Raw genomic sequence first — 24,646 nt, forward strand, 5'->3', positions numbered from 1 at the left:
CTGACCACTGGAAACAGGTGCGAAATCCTACTCTCTGACACACTGGAAACAGGGGCTAAATCCCACTCTCTGACCCTCTGGAAACAGGGGCTAAATCCCACTCTCTGACCCACTGGAAACAGGGACTAAATCCCACTCTCTGACCCTCTCTGACCCACTGGAAACAGGGGCTAAATCCCACTCTCTGACCCTCTGGAAACAGGGGCTAAATCCCACTCTCTGGCCCTCTCTGACCCACTGGAAACAGAGTCTAAATCCCACTCTCTGACCCTCTCTGACCCACTGGAAACAAGGGCTAAATCCCACTCTCTGACCCTCTCTGACCCACTGGAAACAGGCGCTAAATCCCACTCTCTGACCCTCTCTGACCCCCTGGAAACAGGGGCTAAATCCCTCTCTCTGACGCTTTCTGACCCACTGGAAACAGGGGCTAAATCCCACTCTCTGACCCACTGGAAACAGAGTCTAAATCCCACTCTCTGACCCTCTCTGACCCACTGGAAACAGGGGCTAAATCCCACTCACTGACCCACTGGAAACAGGGGCTAAATCCCACTCTCTGACCCACTGGAAACAGGGACTAAATCCCACTCTCTGACCCTCTCTGACCCACTGGAAACAGGGGCTAAATCCCACTCTCTGACCCTCTGGAAACAGGGGCTAAATCCCACTCTCTGACCCTCTGACCCACTGGAAACAGAGTCTAAATCCCACTCTCTGACCCTCTCTGACCCACTGGAAACCGGGGCTAAATCCCACTCTCTGACCCTCTCTGACCACTGGAAACAGAGTCTAAATCCCACTCTCTGACCCTCTCTGACCCACTGGAAACAGGCGCTAAATCCCACTCTCTGACCCTCTCTGACCCACTGGAAACAGGGGCCAAATCCCACTCTCTGACCCTCTCTGACCCACTGGAAATAGGGGTAAAATCCCAAGCTCTGACCCACTGGAAACAGGGGCTAAATCCCACTCTCTGACGCTCTCTGACCCACTGGAAACAGGGGCTAAATCCCACTCTCTGACCCTCTGGAAACAGGGGCTAAATCCCACTCTCTGACCCTCTCTGATCTACTGGAAACAGAGTCTAAATCCCACTCTCTGACCCTCTCTGACCCACTGGAAACAAGGGCTAAATCCCACTCTCTGACCCTCTCTGACCCACTGGAAACAGGGGCTAAATCCCACTCTCTGACCCACTGGAAACAGGGGCAAAATCCCACCCTCTGACCCACTGGAAACAGGGGCTAAATCCCACTCTCTGACCCTCTCTGACCCACTGGAAACAGGGGCGACATCCCACTCTCTGACCCTCTCTGACCCACTGGAAAGAGGGGCTAAATCCCACTCTCTGACCCTCTGGAAACAGGGGCTAATCCCACTCTCTGACCCACTGGAAGCCGAGTCCAAATCCCATTCTCTGACCCTCTCTGACCCACTGGAAACAGGGGCTAAATCCCACTCTCTGACCCACTGGAAACAGGGGCAAAATCCCACCCACTGGAATCAGGGGCAAAATCCCACCCTCTGACCCACTGGAAACAGGGGCTAAATCCCACTCACTGACTGTCTCTGACCCACTGGAAATAGGGGCTAAATCCCACTCTCTGACCCTCTGGAAACAGGGGCTAAATCCCACTGTCTGACCCCCTCCGACCCACTGGAAACAGAGTCTAAATCCCACTCTCTGACCCTCTCTGACCCACTGGAAACAGGGGCTAAATCCCACTCTCTGACCCTTACTGACCCACGGGGAACAGGGGCTAAATCCTACTCTCTGACCCTCTCTGACCAACTGGAAACAGGGGCAAAATCCCACTCTCTGACCCACTGGAAACGGGGTAAATCCCACTCTCTGACCCTCTCTGACCCACTGGAAAGAGGGGCTAATCCCACTCTCTGACCCACTGGAAGCCGAGTCCAAATCCCATTCTCTGACCCTCTCTGACCCACTGGAAACAGGGGCTAAATCCCACTCTCTCACCCTCTCTGCCCCACTGGAAACAGGGGCTAAAGCCCACTCTCTGACCCTCTCTGACCCACTGGAAACAGGGGCTAAATCCCACTCTCTGACCCACTGGAAACAGGGGCAAAATCCCACCCACTGGAAACAGGGGCTAAATCCCACTCACTGACTGTCTCTGACCCACTGGAAATAGGGGCTAAATCCCACTGTCTGACCCTCTGGAAACAGGGGCTAAATCCCACTGTCTGACCCCTTCCGACCCACTGGAAACAGAGTCTAAATCCCACTCTCTGACCCTCTCTGACCCACTGGAAATGGGCAAAATCCCACCTTCTGACCCACTGGAAACAGGTGCGAAATCCTACTCTCTCACCCTCTCTGCCCCACTGGAAACAGGGGCTAAAGCCCACTCTCTGACCCTCTCTGCCCCACTGGAAACAGGGGCTAAAGCCCACTCTCTGACCCTCTCTGCCCCACTGGAAACAGGGGCTAAAGCCCACTCTCTGACCCTCTCTGCCCCACTGGAAACAGGGGCTAAAGCCCACTCTCTGACCCTCTCTGCCCCACTGGAAACAGGGGCTAAAGCCCACTCTCTGACCCTCTCTGCCCCACTGGAAACAGGGGCTAAAGCCCACTCTCTGACCCTCTCTGCCCCACTGGAAACAGGGGCTAAAGCCCACTCTCTGACCCTCTCTGCCCCACTGGAAACAGGGGCTAAAGCCCACTCTCTGACCCTCTCTGCCCCACTGGAAACAGGGGCTAAAGCCCACTCTCTGACCCTCTCTGACCCACTGGAAACAGGGGCTAAATCCTACTCTCTGACCCACTGGAAACAGGTGCTAAATCCTACTCTCTGACCCACTGGAAACAGGTGCTAAATCCCACTCTCTGACTCTCTCTGACCCCCTGGAAACAGGGGCTAAATCCCACTCTCTGATCCTCACTGACCCACTGGAAACAGGGGCTAAATCCCACTCTCTGACCCACTGGAAACAGGGACTGAATCCCACTCTCTGACCCTCTCTAACCCATTGGAATCAGGGGCTATCTCCCACTCTCTGAGCCACTGGAAACTGGGGCTTAATCCCACTCTCTGACCCTCTCTGACCCACTGGAAACAGGGGTTAAATCCCACTCTTGAACCTACTGGAAACAGGGGCCAAATCCCACTCTCTGACCCTCTCCGACCCACTGGAAACTGTGGCTAAATTCCATTCTCTGACCCTCTCTGACGCACTGGAAACAGGGGCAAAATCCCACCCTCTGACCCACTGGAAACACTGGCTAAATCCCACTCTCTGAACCTCTCTGAACTGCTGGAAACAGGGGCTAAATCCCACTGTCAGACCCCCTCTGACCCCCTGGAAACAGGGGCTAAATCCCACTCTGTGACCCTCTCTGACCCCCTGGAAACAGGGGCTAAATCCCACTCTCTGACCCTCTCTGACCAACAGGAAACAGGTGCAAAATCCCACCCTCTCCCCCACGGGAAACGGGCCAAATCCCACTCTCATACCCTCTCTGACCCACTGGAAACAGGGGCTAAATCCCACTCTCTGACCCTCTGGAAACAGGGGCAAAATCCCACTCTCTGACCCTCTCTGACCTACTGGGAACAGGGGTTAAATCCCACTCTCTGACCCTCTCTGACCCACTGGAAACAGGGGCTAAATCCCACTCTCTGACCCTATCTGACACACTGGAAACAGGGGCTAAATCCCACTCTCTGACCCTCTCTGACCCACTTGAAACAGGGGCTAAATCCCACTCTGTGACCCCCTGGAAACAGGGGCTGAATCCCACTCTCTGACCCTCTGGAAACAGGGGCTAAATCCCACTCTCTGACCCTATCTGACACACTGGAAACAGGGGCTAAATCCCACTCTCTGACCCTCTCTGACCCACTGGAAACACGGGCGAAATCACACTCTCTGACCCTCTCTGACCCACTGGAAACAGGGTCAAAATCCCACCCTCTGTCCCACTGGAAACAGGGGTTAAATCCCACTCTCTGACCCTCTCTGACCCCCTGGAAACAGGGGCTAAATCCCACTCTCTGACCCTCTCTGACCCCCTGGAAACAGCGGCTAAATCCCACTCTCTGACCCTCTCTGACCCTCTCTGAGCCCTTGGAAACGGGGGCTAAATCCCACTCTCTGACCCACTGGAAATGGGCAAAATCCCACCCTCTGACCCAATGGAAACAGTGGCTAAATCCCACTCTCTGCACCTCTCTGAACGGCTGGAAACCGGGGCTAATCCCACTCTCTGACCCTCTCTGACCCACTGGAAACAGGGGCTAAATCCCACTCTCTGACCCACTGGAAACAGGGGCTAAATCCCACTCTCTGACCCTCACTGACCCACTGGAAACAGGGGCTAAATCGAACTCTCTGACCCTCTCTGACCCCCTGGAAACAGAGTGTAAATCCCACTCTCTGACACTCTCTGACCTACTGGATACAGGGGCTAAATCCCACTCTCTGACCCTCTCTGACCCCCTGGAAACAGGGGCTAAATCCCACTCTCTGACCCTCTCTGACCCCCTGGAAACAGCGGCTAAATCCCACTCTCTGACCCTCTCTGACCCTCTCTGAGCCCTTGGAAACGGGGGCTAAATCCCACTCTCTGACCCACTGGAAATGGGCAAAATCCCACCCTCTGACCCAATGGAAACAGTGGCTAAATCCCACTCTCTGCACCTCTCTGAACGGCTGGAAACCGGGGCTAATCCCACTCTCTGACCCTCTCTGACCCACTGGAAACAGGGGCTAAATCCCACTCTCTGACCCACTGGAAACAGGGGCTAAATCCCACTCTCTGACCCTCACTGACCCACTGGAAACAGGGGCTAAATCGAACTCTCTGACCCTCTCTGACCCCCTGGAAACAGAGTGTAAATCCCACTCTCTGACACTCTCTGACCTACTGGATACAGGGGCTAAATCCCACTCTCTGACCCTCTCTGACCCATTGGAAACAGGGGCTAAATCCCACTGTTTTCCCTGATGTTACGATGTTGATATGTGGCAGGGAGGCTAACTGTAGCTGGTGTGGGTGGGACTACCTCCTCTGGTGGGGTCACTATACAAATGTGGCAGAGACCCTGTGCTCTAGGGGTTCTGCCTCTTTCCCTTTGCTTTGGTTCTTGGACTGAGTGTTACCTTGGGGTGGGGGAGGGCTGGGTATGGTGATTTTCCTGGATTTGGGGGCTGTGGGTGGGGGAGGTTCAAAGCAGAGAAAATATAAGTAAAGATGAAGATGATTCACTGGGATTTTTCTGTCCTTTGGATCCAGAAGATGAAATGTGGGAGATAAAAAGCTAAGAATTAAAATCTGTCAATAAATCTTTAATCACAATTAGAGGGCCACAATCTCACAGTAAAAAAAATCTTATAATTCAGTTGAACAGATCACTGAAGCACCTGAGGATGAATGGGAATAAAATTGGAAATAAAGGCGGAATGCACTTTGCAACAATGCTGCAGCTAAATAACACGTTGGAGTCACTGGATCTCGGTGACTGTGATTTGGTGAGTGGCTCAGTTGTGTATTAATATCTATCAGCATGTGTATGTCAGAATATCAGTGTACATGTGTTATTGTATATGAGAGCATGTCACTGTGCACGTATGCCAGTGTGTATGTCAATATGTATTCATGTGCATTTGTGTGTATTTGTGTGCGTGTATGTGTCTATAGTGTATGTGTGCGTGAGTGTGAGCGCGCAAACCAGTGTGTGTGTGTCAGTGTGCGCACAGGAGTCTGTGTGTGCGAACGAGTCTGCGTATGTATCAGTGCATGCGTTTGTCAGTGTGTGTCATTTGTGTGTATGTGTCAGTGTGTGTAGTAAGGTTTACTAATTGTAGTAAAGCTTATTAGATTGGCTGGTGAGTGTTTCCTACTCACCTTAACTAGGGAATTTCAATTGGGGTAAGTAGAACATTTATTGAAATAATAAGAATATAAGCACAGGCAGGGCTAGAGACATTAATTAATTAATTATTTTACTTATTAGATTTTAATTAAACACTATAAAGATGGCAGGGCAGATGATGTGTGGCAGCTGCAGAATATGGGAGCTCGTGGACACCTGTCTGATCCATGGCAAACACATCTGCAGTTAGTGTCTGCGGCTCAAGGAGCTTCAGTTCAGAGTTCTAAAAGCAAAATACTGCGGATGCTGGAAATCTGAAACAAAAACAAGAAATGCTGGATTCACTCAGCAGGTCTGGCAGCATCTGTAGAAAGAGAAGCAGAGTTAACGTGAAGGGTCACTGACCCGAAACGTTAACTCTGCTTCTCTTTCCACAGATGCTGCCAGACCTGCTGAGTGAATCCAGCATTTCTTGTTTTTGTTTCAGTTCAGAGTTAATTGATTGCAAGCCAAGCTGCAGATATTGTGGCACATCAGGGATGGGGAAAGTTATTGAACACTTTTCTCCAGGAGGTGGTCACAGGAGGTGGGATTAGTATAGATAGGCATTATGGTCGGCAGGGACGCGGTGGGCCGAAGGGCCTGTTTCTAGGCTGTATGTTCTATGACTCTATGACCCCTTAGGATAGGGCCGTCTGATCTTGTCCATGGTCAGAGGCAGCAGGATGTGACTGCGAGTGAGGCAGGTATGGAGATCAAGAAGGTAGAATTGGAGGAGCCTCAGCCCTTGCAATTGTCCAACAGTTCAAGGCTTCTGAAGAAGGGTCACTGACCCGAAATGTTAACTCTGCTTCTCTTTCCACAGATGCTGCCAGACCTGCTGAGTGATTCCAGCATTTCTTGTTTTTATTTTATATTATGTTCAAGGCTTTTGCAGCCAGTATGAAAAAGTGGGGATTCAAGGTGGATGAGTGAACTGACCATGGCACCACAGTACAGGAAGCCATTCCAGCTAAAACCCATCTGGTTCACTAATGTGCTATAGGGAAGGAAATCTGCTGTCCTTACCTGGTCTGGCCTACATGTGACTCCAGACCCACAGCCAATGTGGTTGACTCTTACATGCCCTCTGAAATGGCCTAGCAAGACACTCAGTTGTACCTAACCGCTACGAAGTCTATAAAAAGGAATGAAACCGGACGGACCACCCGGCATCGACCTAGGCACCGGAAACGACAACGGCAAACCCAGCCCTGTCAACCCTGCAAAGTTCTCCTTACTAACATCTTGGGGCTTGTGCCAAAGTTGGGAGAGCTGTCCCACAGACTAGTCAAGCAACAGCCTGACATAGTCATACTCACAGAATCATACCTTACAGACAATGTCCCAGACACTACAATCACCATCCCTGGGTATGTCCTGTCCCACCAGCAGGACAGACCCACCAGAGGTGGTGGCACAGTGGTATACAGTAGGGAGGGAGTTGCCCTGGGAGTCCTCAACATTGACTCTGGACCCCATAAAGTCTCTTGGCATCAGATCAAACATGGACAAGGAAACCTCCTACTGATTACCACCTACCGCCGTCCCTCAGCTGATGACTCAGGACTCCTCCATGTTGAACACCACTTGGAGAAAGCACTGAGGGTGGCAAGGGCACAAAATGTACTCTAGGTGGGGGACTTCAATGTCCATCACCAAGAGTGGCTCGGTAGCATCACTACTGATCGAGCTGGCCGAGTCCTAAAGGACATAGCTGCTAGACTGGGTCTGCGGCAGGTGGTTTTGCACTGGAGTGCTGACTTGGGTTGGATTTGAGTGCTACAGTGGAAGTTTGGTGACTGAGGAAGTTCGGTAAGGAGGGAGCGAGGAGCTCCTTTCATTTCCTACCTGTCCTCAGAGTGAGGGGAGCCAAGAGCTTCCAAAGAACACACCTGACTGGGAGAAGACTCGGAGGGTGGAGTTCCGGACCGGTAAGTATAAAAAAACTTACCTCTGGTAAAAAAGCTGAAAGTGACGTCACAGGAAAGCTGTGACTTAATTGGCTGGGAGGGAATTTTTTTTAACTGAATTTGAAAATAAAACATTGATAAAAATTGATTAAAACCCTAATTAACTAATTAATAAAGACAGGGCAAAATTGTGGCGAGTCGAAGAGACTTAGTAGTTGGCAGGAAAAAAGACAGAGGCGCAAGGGGTTGGCCAACTGTGTAACAGCCCCGACAAACAAATTTCTCTGCAGCACCTGTGGAAGAGCCTGTCACTCCAGAATTGGCCTTTATAGCCACTCCAGGCGCTGCTTCACAAACCACTGACCACCTCCAGGCACCTATCCATTGTCTCTCGAGATAAGGAGGCCCAAAAGAAGAAGAATTAAACCAGAGGGAGGATATTACTGTGTTTAGTTAGCATTTAATATTTATAGTAGGAATCTAGCACTAGGGAACATATAGAACATAGAACATAAAACATTACAGCGCAGTACAGGCACTTCAGCCCTCGATGTTGCGCCGACCTGTGAAACCATCTGACCTAAACTATTCCATTTTCATCCATATGTCTATCCAATGACCACTTAAATGCCCTTAAAGTTGGCGAGTCTACTACTGTTGCAGGCAGGGCGTTCCACGCCCCTACCACTCTCTAAGTAAAGAAACTACCTCTGACATCTGTCCTATATCTATCACCCCTCAACTTAAAGCTATGTCCCCTCATGTTTGCCATCACCATCCGAGGAAAAAGACTCTCACTATCCACCCTATCTAACCCTCTGATTATCTTATATGTCTCTATTAAGTCACCTCTCCTCCTCCTTCTCTCTAACGAAAACAACCTCAAGTCCCTCAGCCTTTCCTCGTATGACCTTCCCTCCATACCAGGCAACATCCTAGTAAATCTCCTCTGCACCCTTTCCAAAGCTTCCACATCCTTCCTATAATGCGGTGACCAGAACTGCACGCAATACTCCAGGTGCGGCCGCACCAGAGTTTTGTACAGCTGCAGCATGACCTCGTGGCTCCGAAACTCGATCCCCCTACTAATAAAAGCTAATACACCATATGCCTTCTTAACAGCCCTATTAACCTGGGTGGCAACTTTCAGGGATTTATGTACCTGGACACCAAGATCTCTCTGTTCATCTACACTACCAAGAATCTTCCCATTAGCCCAGTACTCTGCATTCCTGTTACTCCTTCCAAAGTGAATCACCTCACACTTTTCCGCATTAAACTCCATTTGCCATCTCTCAGCCCAGCTCTGCAGCCTATCTATGTCCCTCTGTAACCTACAACATCCTTCGGCACTATCCACAACTCCACCGACCTTCGTGTAATCCGCAAATATACTAACCCACCCTTCTACACCCTCATCCAGGTCATTTATAAAAATGACAAACAGCAGTGGCCCCAAAACAGATCCTTGCGGTTCACCACTAGTAACTAAACTCCAGGATGAACATTTGCCATCAATCACCACCCTCTGTCTTCTTTCAGCTAGCCAATTTCTGATCCAAAGCTCTAAATCACCTTCAATCCCATACTTCCGTATTTTCTGCAATAGCCTACCGTGGATTATAACAATTTAGTAAGGATTTAATAAGTATTTATTTATTTTAAATTAATTTAATAATTAGTGCTAGAAATGTCAGTTAGAGGGGTGAAGTGCTTCACCTGTGAGATGTGGGCGGTCCGTGACACTTCCAGCGTTCCAGATGACTACATCTGCAGGAAGTGTACCCAGTTGCAGCTCCTCACAGACCGCATGGATCGGTTGGAGCGGCAATTGGATGCACTTAGGAGCATGCAGGTGGCAGAAAGTGTCATAGACAGGAGTTTTAGAGAAGTGGTTACACCCAAGGTGCAGGCAGATAGATGGGTGACCGCTAGAAGGGGCAGGCAGTCAGTGCAGGAATCCCCTGTGGCTATCCCCCTCTCTAACAAGTGTACCGTTTTCGATACTGTTGGGGGGGATGGCCTATCAGGGGAAAACAGCAGCTGCCAGAGCAGTGGTACCACGGCTGGCCCTGTTGTTCAGCAGGGAGGAACAAAGCGCAGAAGAGCAATAGTTAGAGAGGACTCTATAGTCAGGGGCACAGATAGGCGCTTCTGTGGACGTGAAAGAGACTCCAGGATGGTATGTTGCCTCCCTGGTGCCAGGGTCAAGGATGTCTCTGAACGGACAGGGGGCATGCTGAAGGGGGTGGGTGAACAGCCAGACGTTGTGGTACACATCGGTACCAATGACATAGGCAGGAAGAGTGATGAGGTCCTGCAGGGGGAGTTTGGGGTTAGGTATAACGTTAAAAGACAGGACCTCTAGGGTTGTAATCTCGGGATTACTCCCTGTGCCACATGCCAGTGAGGCTAGAAATAGGAAGATTGTGCAGCTATACACGTGGCTGAACAGCTGGTGTAGGAGAGAGGGTTTCAGATATCTGGATCATTGGGATTTCTTCAGGAACAGATGGGACCTGTACAAGAAGGACGGGTTGCATCTAAACTGGAGGGGCACAAATATCCTGGCTGCAAGGTTTGCTAGCGTCACTCGGGAGAGTTTAAACTAGTGTGGCAGGGGGGTGGGAACCAGAGCAGTAGGACAGCAGGTGAAATAAATGAGGGGGAACTGGTAAATAAGGCCAGTAAGACGAAGAGGAAGAGCAGGCAGGAAGATGTTGCTGAGCACAGCGGGACTGGTGGTCTGAAGTGCATTTGTTTCAATGCGAGAAGTATAACAGGTAAGGCAGATGAACTTAGAGCTTGGATTAGTACTTGGAAATATAATGTTGTTGCTATTACAGAGACTTGGTTGAGGGAAGGACAGGATTGGCAGCTAAATGTTCCAGGACTTAGAAGCTTCAGGCGTGATAGAGGGGGATGTCAAAGGTGTGAGGGAGTTGCATTACTGGTTAAGGAGAATATCATAGCTGTACTGCGGGAGGACACCTTGGAGGGGTCATGCAGCGAGGCAATATGGGTGGAGCTCAGGAATAGGAAGGGTGCAGTCACGATGTTGGGGGTTTTCTACAGGCCTCCCAACAGCCAGCGGGAGGTGGAGGAGCAGATATGTGGACAGATTTTGGAAAGATGTAAAGGTAACAGGGTTGTAGTGGTGGGTGATTTTAACTTCCCCTATATTGACTGGGACTCACTTAGTGCTAGGGGCTTGGATGGGGCAGAATTTGTAAGGAGTATCAAGGAGGGCTTCTTGAAACAATATGTAGATAGTCCAACTAGGGATGGGGCCGTACGGGACCTGGTATTGGGGAATGAGCCCGGCCAGGTGGTCGAAGTTTCAGTCGGGGAGCATTTCAGGAACAGTGACCATAATTCCGCAAGTTTTAAGGTACTTGTGGATAAGGATAAGAGTAGTCCTCGGGTGAAGGTGCTAAATTGGGTGAAAGTTAATTATAACAATATTAGGCAGGAACTGAAGAATTTAGATTGGGGGCGGTTGTTTGAGGGTAAATCAACATCTGACATGTGGGAGTCTTTCAAACGTCAGTTGATTAGAATCCAGGACCAGCATGTTCCTGTGAGGAAGAAGGATAAGTTTGGCAAGTTTCGGGAACCTTGGATAACGCAGGATATTGTGAGCCTAGTCAAAAAGAAAAAGGAAGCATTTGTAAGGGCTGGAAGGCTAGGAACAGACGAATCCCTTGAGGAATATAAAGACAGTAGGAAGGAACTTAAGCAAGGAGTCAGGAGGGCTAAAAGGGGTCATGAAAAGTCATTGGCAAACAGGATTAAGGAAAATCCCAAGGCTTTTTATACGTATATAAAGAGCAAGAGGGTAACTAGGGAAAGGGTTGGCCCACTCAAGGACAGAGAAGGGAATCTATGTGTGGAGCCAGAGGAAATGGGCGAGGTACTAAATGAGTACTTTGCATCAGTATTCACCAAAGAGAAGGACTTGGTGGATGATGAGCCGAGGGAAGGGAGTGTAGATAGTCTCAGTCATCTCATTATCAAAAAGGAGGAGGTGTTGGGTATCTTGCAAAGCGTTAAAGTAGATTAGTCCCCAGGGCCTGATGGGATCTACCCCAGAATACTGAGGGAGGCAAGGGAAGAAATTGCTGGGGCCTTGACAGAAATCTTTGCATCCTCATTTGCTACAGGTGAGGTCCCAGAGGACTGGAGAATAGCCAATGTTGTTCCTTTGTTTAAGAAGGGTTGCAAGGATAATTCAGGAAATTATAGGCCGGTGAGACTTACGTCAGTGGTAGGGAAATTATTAGAGAGGATTCTTTGGGACAGGATTTACTCCCATTTGGAAACAAACAAACTTATTAGCGAGAGGCAGCATGGTTTTGTGAAGGGGAGGTCGTGCCTCACTAATTTGATTGAGTTTTTTGAGGAAGTGACAAAGATGGTTGATGAAGGAAGGGCAGTGGATGTTATCTATATGGACTTCAGTAAAGCCTTTGACAAGGTCCCTCATGGCAGACTGGTGCAAAAGGTGAAGTCACACGGGATCAGAGGTGAGCTGGCAAGATGGATACAGAACTGGCTCGGTTACAGAAGACAGAGGGTAACAGTGGAAGTGTGCTTTTCTGAATGGAGGGATGTGACTAGTGGTGTTCCGCAGGGATCAGTGCTGGGACGTTTGCCATTGCAGTATGTATAAATGATTTGGAGGAAAATGTAGCTGGTCTGCTTGGTAAGTTTGCGGATGACACAAAGGTTGGTGGAGTTGCGGATAGTGATGAGGATTGTCAAAGGATACAGCAGGATATTGAACGGTTGGAGACTTGGGCGGAGAAATGGCAGATGGAGTTTAATCCGGACAAATGTGAGGTAATGCATTTTGTAAGGTCTAATGCAGGGGGGAAGTATTCAGTGAATTGCAGAACCCTTAGGAGTATTGACAGGCAGAGAGATCTGGGCGTACAGGTCCACAGGTCACTGAAAGTGGCAACGCAGGTGAATAAGGTAGTCAAGAAAGCATACGGCATGCTTGCCTTCATTGGTCGGGGGCATAGAGTATAAAAATTGGCAAGTCATGCTGCAGCTGTACAGAACTTTAGTTGGGCCGCACTTAGAATATTGCGTGCAATTCTGGTCGCCACACTACCAGAAGGACATGGAGGCTTTGGAGAGGGTACAGAAGAGGTTTACCAGGATGTTGCCTGGTCTGGAGGGCATTAGCTATGAGGAGAGGTTGGAAAAACTCAGATTGTTTTCACTGGAACGACGGAGGTGGAGGGGCGACATGATAGAGGTTTACAAGATTATGAGTGGCATGGACAGAGTGGATAGTCAGAAGCTTTTTCCCAGGGTGGAAGAGTCAGTTACTAGGGGACATAGGTTTAAGGTGCGAGGGGCAAAGTTTAGAGGGATGTGTGAGGCAAGTTGTTTACACAGAGGGTGGTGAGTGTCTGGAACATGCAGCCGGGGGAGGTGGTGGAAGCAGGTACGATAGCGACGTTTAAGAGGCATCTTGACAAAAACATGAATAGGAAGGGAATAGAGGGATACGGTCCCCGGAAGTGCAGGAGGTTTTAGTTTAGGCAGGCATCAAGATCGGCGCAGGCTTGGAGGGCCGAATGGCCTGTTCCTGTGCTGTACTGTTCTTTGTTCTTTGAGGGAAATACATACTTGATATCGTCCTCACCAATGTGCCTGCCACAGATGCTTCTGTCCATGACAGTATTGGTAGGAGTGACCACCGCATAGTACTTGTGGAGACGAAGTCCCGCCTTCACTTTGAGGATACCCTCCATCGTGTTGTGTGGCACTATCACCGTGCTAAATGGGATAGATTTCGAACAGATCTAGCACTGCAAAACTGGGCATCAATGAGGCGCTGTGGGCCATCAGCAGCAGCAGAATTGTACTCAACCACAATCTGTAACCTCATGGCCCGGCATATCCCCCACTCTACCATTACCATCAAGCCAGGAGACCAACCCTGGTTCAATGAAGAGTGCAGAAGGGCATGCCAGGAGCAGCACCAGGCATATCTCAAAATGAGTTGTCAACCTGGTGAAGCTACAACACAGGACTATCTGCGTGCCAGAATGTGTAAGCAACATGCGATAGACAGAACTATGCGATCCCATAACCAACGGATCAGATCTAAGCTCTGCAGTCCTGCCACATCCAGCCATGAATGGTGGTGGACAATTAAACAACTAACTGGAGGATGTGGCTCCACAAATATCCCCATCCTCAATGATGGGGGAGCCCAGCACATCAGTGCGAAAGATAAGGCTGAAGCATTTGCAACAATCTTCAGCCAGAAGTTGATGATCCATCTCAGCCTCCTCCTGAAGTCCCCAGCATCACAGATGCCAGACTTCAGCCAATTCGATTCACTCCGCGTGATATCAAGAAACGACTGAAGGCACTGGATACTGCAAAATCTATGGGCCCTGACAATATTCTGGCAATAGTACTGAAGACCTGTGTTCCAGAACTTGCCGCGCCCCTAGCCAAGCTGTTCCAGTACAGCTACAACACTGGCATCTACCCGGCAATGTGGAAAATTGCCCAGGTATGTCCTGTACACAAAAAGCAGGACAAGTCCAACCCGGCCAATTACCGCCCCATCAGCCTACTCTCAATCATCAGTAAAGTGATGGAAGGTGTCATCAACAGTGCCATCAAGCGGCACTTGCTCAGCAATAACCTGCTCAGTGACGCTCAGTTTGGGTTCCGCCAGCCCCACTCAGCTCCTGACCTCATTACAGCCTTGGTTCAAACATGGATAAAAGAGCTGAATGCAAGAGGTGAGGTGAGAGTGACTGCCCTTGACATCAAGGCAGCATTTGACCGAGAATGGCATCAAGAAGCCATAGCAAAACTGAGGTCAATGGGAATTGGGGAAAGCCCTCCGCTGGCTGGAGTCATACCTAACGCAAAGGAAGATGGCTGTGGTTGTTGGAGCTCCAGGACATCACTGCAGGAGTTCCTCAGGGTAGTGTCCTAGGCCCAACCATCTTCAGCTTCTTCATCAATGACCTTCCTTCAATCATAAGGTCAGATGTGGGGATGTTCGCTGATGATTGCACAATGTTCAGCACCATTCGTGACTCCTCAGATACTGAAGCAGTCCGTGTAGAAATGCAGCAAGACCTGGACAATATCCAGGCTTGGGCTGAGAAGTGGCAAGTAACATTCGTGCCACAAGTGCCAGGCAATGACCATCTCTAACAAGAGAGAATCTAACCATCTCCCCTTGACATTCAATAGCATTACCATCGCTGAATCCCCCACTATCAACATCCTAGGGGCTACCATTGACCAGAAACTGAACTGGAGTAGCCATATAAATACCGTGGCTACAAGAGCAGGTCAGAGGCTAGGAATCCTGCAGCAAGTAACTCACCTCCTGTCTCCCCAAAGCCTGTCCACCATCTACAAGGCACAAGTCAGGAGTGTGATGGAATACTCTCCACTTGCCTGGATGGGTACATCTCCAACAACACTCAAGAAGCTCGACACCATCCAGGACAAAGCAGCCCGTTTGATTGGCACACCATCTGAAAACATTCACTCCCTCCACCACCGACGCACAGTAGCAGCAGTGTGTACCATCTACAAGATGCACTGCAGCAACACACCAAGGCTCCTTAGAAAGCACCTTCCAAACCTGTGACCTCTACCAACTAGAAGGACAAGGGCAGCAAATACATGGGAACACCACCACCTGCAAGTTCCCCTCCAAGTCACACACCATCCTGACTTGGAACTATATCGCCATTCCTTCACTGTCGCTGGGTCAAAGTCCTGGAACTCCCTTCCTAACAGCACTGTGGGTATACCTACCCCACATGGACTGCAGCGGTTCAAGAAGGCAGCTCACCACCACCTTCTCAAGGGCAATTAGGGATGGGCAAAGAATGCTGGCCTGGCCAGCGACGCCCACATCCCATGAGTGAATTAAAAAAAAGTAAATAGGAATTAAGGGGTAGTAGTCAGGGGGATAGATACAGTTCTCTGCAGCCGAGAGTGAGAGTCCAGAAGGCTGTGTTGCCTGCCCGGTACCAGTGTTTGGGACATCTGTTCTGAGCTGGAGAAGGACTTGCAGTGGGAGGGGCAGGATCCAGTTGTTGTGGTCCACATAGGTACTAATGACATAGATAGGACTGGGAAAGAAGTTCTGCTTGGAGAGCATAAGCAGCTAGGGGATAAACTTAAAAACAGAACCTCAAAGGTAATCTCTGATAATACCTGAGACACGAGCAAATTGAGTAGAGTAATTAAGATTAGAGAGTTAAATGTGTGACTCAAAGATTGGTGTGGGAGAAAAGGGTTTCGATTCATGGGGCACTGGCAGCAGTACTGGGGAAAGTGGGAACTGTACCTTTGGGACGGTCTTCTCCTGAACTGTGCTGGGACCAGTGTGGTAGCGAATCTTATGAGTAGAGAGGGCTTTAAACTAAATAGAGGGGGGAAGGGATCATGTAGGGGAAGATTGAGTAAATTACAGGGAAACAACAAGATCAAGGTAGCAATAAAGGTAATGATAATCAGAGTATGGCAGGAAAGGATAGTGTTTGCAAACTCTAGAGGGTGCCAGCAGTTTACAAAACAGTAAAAAAAAAGGACTGGATTAAAGGCTCTGTATCTGAATTCCCGCAGCATTCTCAATAAAACAGATGAATTGTCAGCTGAAATAGAAATTCATATGAGTAACCTGTTAGGCATTACAGAGACGTGGATACAAGTGAACCAAAGCTGGGACCTGAATATCCAAGGGTATGTGACATTTAGCAAAGACAGGAATCTGAGAACAGGTGTTGGGGTAGCTCTATTAAATAAAGAGGGCATTAGTACTGTAGTGAGAGATGACCTTAGTTCTAAAGATCGAGATGTAGAATCAATTTGGGTGGAACAAAGAAACAGCAAGAGGCAGAAAACATTGGTGGGAGTTGTTTATAGGCCACAAAACAGCAGTGGTAGGTCACAGTATAAACCAGGAAATTAGAGATGCGTATAACAAGGGTAATACAGCAACCATGGGGGATTTCAATCTACATAAAGACTGGGTAAACTTTATTAGTGTTAATTTTGTGGAGGATGAATTATTGGAATGTATGCGAGATGGTTTTCTAGAGCAATATGTTGAGGAACCAACTAGGGAATAGCCTATTTTAAATCTAGTATTGTGCAATGAAAGGGGGCTAATTAATAATCTTGTTGTAAAGGAGCCTTTAGGGAAGAATGACTATAATATGATAGAATTTTACATTAAGTTTGAAAGTGATGTAATTCAATCCGTCACTAGGGTCTTAAATCTAAGCAAAAGAAACTATGAAGGTATGAGGGGCAAACTGGCAATGGTGGATTGGGAAACCGCGTTAAAAGGTACAACAGTAGTCAGGCAATGGTGAACATTTAAAGAACTAATACATGGTTTACAACAAAAATACATAAAATGCACAAAAACCGAGCAAGGATAGTGTTCCAATTGTGGCTAACGAAAGAAATCAAGCATTGTATTAGAGTAAAGGAAGAGTGTATAAAGTTAAATTTCCCCCTAAAAATGGCCTGAGGATTGGGAGTATTTTAGAATTCTGCAAAGGAGGATCAAGAAAAAGATTGAGAAAGGGAAAATAGAATCTGAGAATAAACTAGTGAGAAACATTAAAAAAACAGACTGCAAAAGCTTCTATAAGTATGTAAAAAGGAAAAGATGAGCAAAACCAAATGCAGGTCCATTACAAGTGGAGTCAGGAGAATTTATTAAGGGGAAAAAGGAAATGGCAGAGAAACTAAACAAATACTTTGGGCTGAATTTTACATGTTATCGGTGGATGTAAACTATGGCGGACTGCCTGTGCGGACCGCTCATTGTAAACTATGGCGGACTGCCTGTGCGGACCGCTCATTGTAAACTATGGCGGCCTGCCTGTGCGGACCGCTCATTGTAAACTATGGCGGACTGCCTGTGCGGACCGCTCGTTGTAAACTATGGCGGACTGCCTGTGCGGACCGCTCGTTGTAAACTATGGCGGACTGCCTGTGCGGACCGCTCGTTGTAAACTATGGCGGACTGCCTGTGCGGACCGCTCATTGTAAACTATGGCGGACTGCCTGTGCGGACCGCTCGTTGTAAACTATGGCGGACTGCCTGCGCGGACCGCTCATTGTAAACTATGGCGGACTGCCTGTGCGGACCGCTCATTGTAAACTATGGCGGACTGCCTGTGCGGACCGCTCGTTGTAAACTATGGCGGACTGCCTGTGTGGACCGCTCATTGTAAACTATGGCAGACTGCCTGTGCGGACCGCTCGTTGTAAACTATGGCGGACTGCCTGTGCGGACCGCTCGTTGTAAACTATGGTGGCCTGCCTGTGCGGACTGCTCATTGTAAACTATGGCGGACTGCCTGCGCGGACCGCTCATTGTAAACTATGGCGGCCTGCCTGCACGGACCGCTCGTTGTAAACTATGGCGGACTGCCTGTGCGGACCGCTCGTTGTAAACTATGGCGGCCTGCCTGTGCGGACTGCTCATTGTAAACTATGGCGGCCTGCCTGCACGGACCGCTCGTTGTAAACTATGGCGGCCTGCATGTGCGGACCGCTCGTTGTAAACTATGGCGGCCTGCCTGCGCGGACCGCTCATTGTAAACTATGGCGGCCTGCATGTGCGGACCGCTCGTTGTAAACTATGGCGGCCTGCCTGCACGGACCGCTCGTTGTAAACTATGACGGCCTGCCTGCACGGACCGCTCGTTGTAAACTATGGCGGCCTGCCTGCGCGGACCGCTCATTGTAAACTATGGCGGCCTGCATGTGCGGACCGCTCGTTGTAAACTATGGCGGCCTGCCTGCACGGACCGCTCGTTGTAAACTATGGCGGCCTGCCTGTGCGGACCGCTCGTTGTAAACTATGGTGGCCTGCATGTGCGGACCGCTCATTGTAAACTATGGTGGCCTGCCTGCACGGACCGCTCGTTGTAAACTATGGTGGCTTGCCTGCACGGACCGCTCGTTGTAAACTATGGCGGCCTGCATGTGCGGACCGCTCGTTGTAAACTATGACGGCCTGCCTGCACGGACCGCTCGTTGTAAACTATGGCGGCCTGCCTGTGCGGACCGCTCGTTGTAAACTATGGTGGCCTGCATGTGCGGACCGCTCATTGTAAACTATGGTGGCCTGCCTGCACGGACCGCTCGTTGTAAACTATGGCGGCCTGCCTGCACGGACCGCTCGTTGTAAACTATGGCGGCCTGCTTGCGCGGACCGCTCGTTGTAAACTATGGCGGCCTGCCTGTGCGGACTGCTCATTGTAAACTATGACGGCCTGCCTGCGCGGACCGCTCGTTGTAAACTATGGCGGCCTGCTTGCGCGGACCGCTCATTGTAAACTATGGCGGCCTGCCTGTGCGGACTGCTCATTGTAAACTATGGCGGCCTGCTTGCGCGGACCGCTCGTTGTAAACTATGGCGGCCTGCTTGCGCGGACCGCTCGTTGTAAACTATGGCGGCCTGCTTGCGCGGACCGCTCGTTGTAAACTATGGCGGCCTGCATGTGCGGACCGCTCGTTGTAAACTATGGCGGCCTGCCTGCACGGACCGCTCGTTGTAAACTATGACGGCCTGCCTGCACGGACCGCTCGTTGTAAACTATGGCGGCCTGCCTGCGCGGACCGCTCATTGTAAACTATGGCGGCCTGCATGTGCGGACCGCTCGTTGTAAACTATGGCGGCCTGCCTGCACGGACCGCTCGTTGTAAACTATGGCGGCCTGCCTGTGCGGACCGCTCGTTGTAAACTATGGTGGCCTGCATGTGCGGACCGCTCATTGTAAACTATGGTGGCCTGCCTGCACGGACCGCTCGTTGTAAACTATGGTGGCTTGCCTGCACGGACCGCTCGTTGTAAACTATGGCGGCCTGCCTGCACGGACCGCTCGTTGTAAACTATGGCGGCCTGCTTGCGCGGACCGCTCGTTGTAAACTATGGCGGCCTGCCTGTGCGGACTGCTCATTGTAAACTATGACGGCCTGCCTGCGCGGACCGCTCGTTGTAAACTATGGCGGCCTGCTTGCGCGGACCGCTCATTGTAAACTATGGCGGCCTGCCTGTGCGGACTGCTCATTGTAAACTATGGCGGCCTGCTTGCGCGGACCGCTCGTTGTAAACTATGGCGGCCTGCTTGCGCGGACCGCTCGTTGTAAACTATGGCGGCCTGCTTGCGCGGACCGCTCGTTGTAAACTATGGCGGCCTGCTTGCGCGGACCGCTCGTTGTAAACTATGGCGGCCTGCCTGCGCGGACCGCTCGTTGTAAACTATGGCGGCCTGCTTGCGCGGACCGCTCGTTGTAAACTATGGCGGCCTGCCTGTGCGGACTGCTCATTGTAAACTATGGCGGCCTGCCTGTGCGGACTGCTCATTGTAAACTATGGCGGCCTGCCTGCGCGGACTGCTCATTGCAGAGCCGCTGTGATATTAAATGCAGTGACTCATTTAAATGGCCGGGGCAGACTGCACCCCCCACCCCACCAATGACGTGGAGTGCTGGGCTGCCCATCCCCGGCAAGGGAATCAGGTGCCATTTTTAAAGGGCTTCCAGTCCTTCCATTTAGTTTCCATATTTAAAGAAATAGGCATTTTAAATTTAATTAAAAGAATAAAAGAAATGTTTCTATGCCCTCTCCCGCTCCCACAATACCCATACAGTTCATTCCTTGCCCTGTCCCCCCACCAAAATACTTAACATGTCTACCTGACCTTCCCCCTGCCCCCCGTAGTTTATAAACCTTTAACTTCAACCGCTTCCCACCATCCCTGAGACCAATCAGTATAGGTTGACCCTGCTCCCCTCAACCCTGCACTGAAATACTTACCTGCTCCCCACTTCCCACTAGTGACCCGCATTGGATCTCTGGATGGAGATCCGAAAGCGCAGCACTGCTGGCCACTGGCCCCAATATCGAGTGGGATAGCTGGCGGGAGCAGGTAAGTAATTCATTCATTCATTTGCATTGTTTTACATATTTAAATCCTGCTCCTGTCGCTGAGCGGCGGGGGAGCCACCACGAGACCTCGTCGCCACCAGCAATATTGGGCCAGGCCTTCCCAGCATCGCGGCCTGTGCCAGGTCTCTGCCAGAGGCATTTTCCAGCACCCCTCACTCCCCTGCCACAATCCTGACGTTGGGGGCAGCAGGGGGGGAGGGGTGCTGTAAAATCCAGCCCTTAGTGTCTGTCATCACAAGGAAAAAATTAAAAACCTCCTAGAAATAATGGAGAATCAAGGGACCAGTGTAAACAAGAAACTGCATGAAATTAATATTAGTTAAAAAAGTACGAGAGAAATTAATGGGACATAAAGTAGATAAATCCTCTGGACCTGATGATCTACATCCCAGAGTGTTGAAAGAGGTGGCGCCTCTGGCTCAGTAGTGTGTATAAGCTGGGGATGTTGGCCGCCTCGAGGACTTCTGTGTTGGAGATACGGTCCTGCCACCTGATGTCAAGTATTCTCCGTAGGCAGCGAAGATGGAATGAATTGAGACGTCGCTCTTGGCTGGCATACGTTGTCCAGGCCTCGCTGCCGTAGAGCAAGGTACTGAGGACACAGGCCTGATACACTCGGACTTTTGTGTTCCGTGTCAGTGCGCCATTTTCCCACACTCTCTTGGCCAGTCTGGACATAGCAGTGGAAGCCTTTCCCATGCGCTTGTTGATTTCTGCATTGAGAGACAGGTTACTGGTGATAGTTGAGCCTAGGTAGGTGAACTCTTGAACCACTTCCAGAGTGTGGTCGCCAATATTGATGGATGGAGCATTTCTGACATCCTGCCCCATGATGTTCGTTTTCTTGAGGCTGATGGTTAAGCCAAATTCATTGCAGGCATCCACAAACCTGTCGATGAGACTCTGCAGACACTCTTCAGTGTGAGATGTTAAAGCAGCATCGTCAGCAAAGAGGAGTTCCCTGATGAGGACTTTCCGTACTTTGGACTTCGCTCTTAGACGGGCAAGATTGAACAACCTGCCCCCTGATCTTGTGTGGAGGAAAATTCCTTCTTCTGAAGACTTGAACGCATGTGAGAGCAGCAGGGAGAAGAAAATCCCAAAAAGTGTGGGTGCGAGAACACAGCCCTGTTTCACGCCACTCAGGATAGGAAAGGGGTCTGATGAGGCGCTGCTATGTTGAATTGTGCCTTTCATATTGTCATGGAATGAGGTGATGATACTTAGTAGCTTTGATGGACATCTGATCTTTTCTAGTCGTCTGAAGAGACCACGTCTGCTGACAAGGTCAAAGGCTTTGGTGAGGTCAATGAAAGCAATGTAGAGGGGCATCTGTTGTTCGCGGCATTTCTCCTGTATCTGACGAAGGGAGAACAGCATGTCAATGGTGGATCTCTCTGCACGAAAGCTACATTGTGCCTCAGGGTATACGCACTCGGCCAGCTTCTGGAGCCTGTTTAAAGGGACTCGAGCAAAGACTTTCCCCACTATGCTGAGCAGGGAGATTCCACGGTAGTTGTTGCAGTCACCGCGGTCACCTTTGTTTTTATAGAGGGTGATGATATTGGCATCGCGCATGTCCTGAGGTACTGCTCCCTCGTCCCAGCACAGGCAAAGCAGTTCATGGAGTGCTGAGAGTATAGCAGGCTTGGCACTCTTGATTATTTCAGGGGTAATGCCGTCCTTCCCAGGGGCTTTTCCGCTGGCTAGAGAATCAATGGCATCACTGCGTTCCGATTTTGATGGCTGTACATCCAGCTCATCCATGACTGGTAGAGGCTGGGCTGCATTGAGGCCAGTCTCAGTGACAACATTCTCCCTGGAGTACAGTTCTAGGTAGTGCTCAACCTAGCGGTCCATTTGCTTGCGTTGGTCAGTGATTGTGTCCCCAATTTAGATTTGAGGGGGGCGATCTTCTTGATGGTTGGCCCAAAAGCTCTCTTAATGCCATCATACATTCCTCTGATGTTTCCGGTGTCTAAGGCCAGCTGAATATGACTGCATAGGTGTTTCCAGTAGTCATTTGCACAGCGCCTGGCTGCTCTTTGTGCAGTGCTTCTGGCTGCTTTAAGTGCTACGGATGTTAACTCACTGGGGGCTTTCTTGTAGTTCAACAGTGTTGAAGAGTTATGAAGAGTTTGCAAAGAGGCTTCAAGGCTAAGAGAATGGTTAGGAACATGGTGGATGGATATAATGTGGAAAAATGTGAAGTCATCCCCTTTGGTAGGAAAAACAGAAATGCAATATTTCTTAAATAGTAAGAGATTGGGAAATGTTGATATCCAAATGGACCTGGGTGTCCTTGTTCATAAGTCACTAAAAGTTAGCATGTAGGTGTAGCAAGGAAGGCAATTGTATCAAAAACAAGAAATGCTGGAATCACTCAGCAGGTCTGGCAGCATCTGTGGAAAGAGAAGCAGAGTTAACGTTTCGGGTCAGTGACCCTTCTTCGGAACTGTCAAATATTAGAAAAATCACAGATTATAAACAAGTGAGGTGGGGCTGGGGCCAGAGATAACAAAGGAGAAGGTGCAGATTGGACCAGGCCACATAGCTGACCAAAAGGTCACGGAGCAAAGGCAAACAATATGTTAATGGTGTGTTGAAAGACAAAGCATTAGTACAGATTAGGTGTGAATATACTGAATATTGAACAGCAGCAAGTGCAAACCTGAAGAAAAACAACCTGAAAAAAACAGTGGGTAAGCAAACTGAACAAACTAAGATGAAATGAAATAAATGCAAAAAAAATTGTAAAAAATGTAAAAAGGAATGTAAAAAAAAGGAAGAAAAAATAACTAAAAATGAAAGTAAAATGGGGGGCTGTCATGCTCTGAAATTATTGAACTCAATGTTCAGTCCGGCAGGCTGTAGTGTGCCTAATCGGTAGATGAGATGCTGTTCCTCGAGCTTGCGTTGATGTTCACTGGAACACTGCAGCAATCCCAGGACAGAGATGTGAGCATGAGAGCAGGGGGGAGTGTTGAAATGGCAAGCAACCGGAAGCTCAGGGTCCTGCTTGCGGACTGAGCGGAGATGTTCCACAAAGCGGTCACCCAGTCTGCGCTTGGTCTCCCCAATGTAGAGGAGACCACACTGTGAGCAGCGAATACAGTATACTACATTGAAAGAAGTACAAGTAAATCGCTGCTTCACCTGAAAGGAGTGTTTGGGGCCTGGGATAGTGAGGAGAGAGGAGGTAAATGGGCAGGTATTACACCTCCTGCGATTGCAGGGGAAGGTGCCCTGGGACGAGGTGGTGGGGGTAATGGAGGAGTGGACCAGGGTGTCGCGGAGGGAACGATCCCTTCGGAATGCTGACAGGGGAAGGGAGGGGAAGATGCGACTGGTAGTGGCATCACGCTGGAGGTGGCGAAAATGGCGGAGGATGATCCTTTGGATATGGAGGCTGGTGGGATGAAAAGTGAGGACAAGGGGAACCCTGTCACGGTTCTGGGAGGGAGGGGAAGGGGTGAGGGTAGAGGTGCGGGGAATGGGTCGGACACGGTTGAGGGCCCTGTCAACCACAGTGGGGGGAAATCCTCGGTTGAGGAAAAAGGAGGTCATATCAGAAGCACCGTCATGGAAGGTAGCATCATCAGAGCAGATGCGTCGGAGACGGAGAAACTGGGAGAATGGAATGGAGTCCTTACAGGAGGTAGGGTGTGAAGAAGTGTAGTCGAGGTAGCTGTGGGAGTCAGTGGGCTCATAATGGATATTGGTAGACAACCTATCCCCAGAGATGGAGACAGAGAAGTCGAGGAAGGGAAGGGAAGTGTCAGAGATGGACCATGTAAAGGTGAGAGAAGGGTGGAAATTGGAAGCAAAGTTGATAAAGTTTTCTAGTTCGGGGCGGGAGCAGGAAACGG

General features: G+C 49.9%; 1 protein-coding gene across 4 annotated transcripts in view; it reads left to right on the forward strand.

Annotated features, from left to right (window-relative positions):
* lrrc34 (leucine rich repeat containing 34) overlaps nucleotides 1-24,646 on the forward strand; it is a 187,769-nt gene that overhangs the window by 86,920 nt on the left and 76,203 nt on the right. For all 4 annotated transcript variants that reach the window (XM_068041610.1, XM_068041612.1, XM_068041611.1 and 1 more), the window contains one exon: nucleotides 5,371-5,499. In XM_068041610.1, the coding sequence (XP_067897711.1) occupies nucleotides 5,371-5,499 (129 nt within the window). The remainder of the gene's footprint in view (nucleotides 1-5,370; nucleotides 5,500-24,646) is intronic.

This window comes from Heterodontus francisci, chromosome 11, assembly GCF_036365525.1.
Source record: "Heterodontus francisci isolate sHetFra1 chromosome 11, sHetFra1.hap1, whole genome shotgun sequence".
In the NCBI taxonomy this organism is placed as follows: Eukaryota; Metazoa; Chordata; class Chondrichthyes; order Heterodontiformes; family Heterodontidae; genus Heterodontus; species Heterodontus francisci.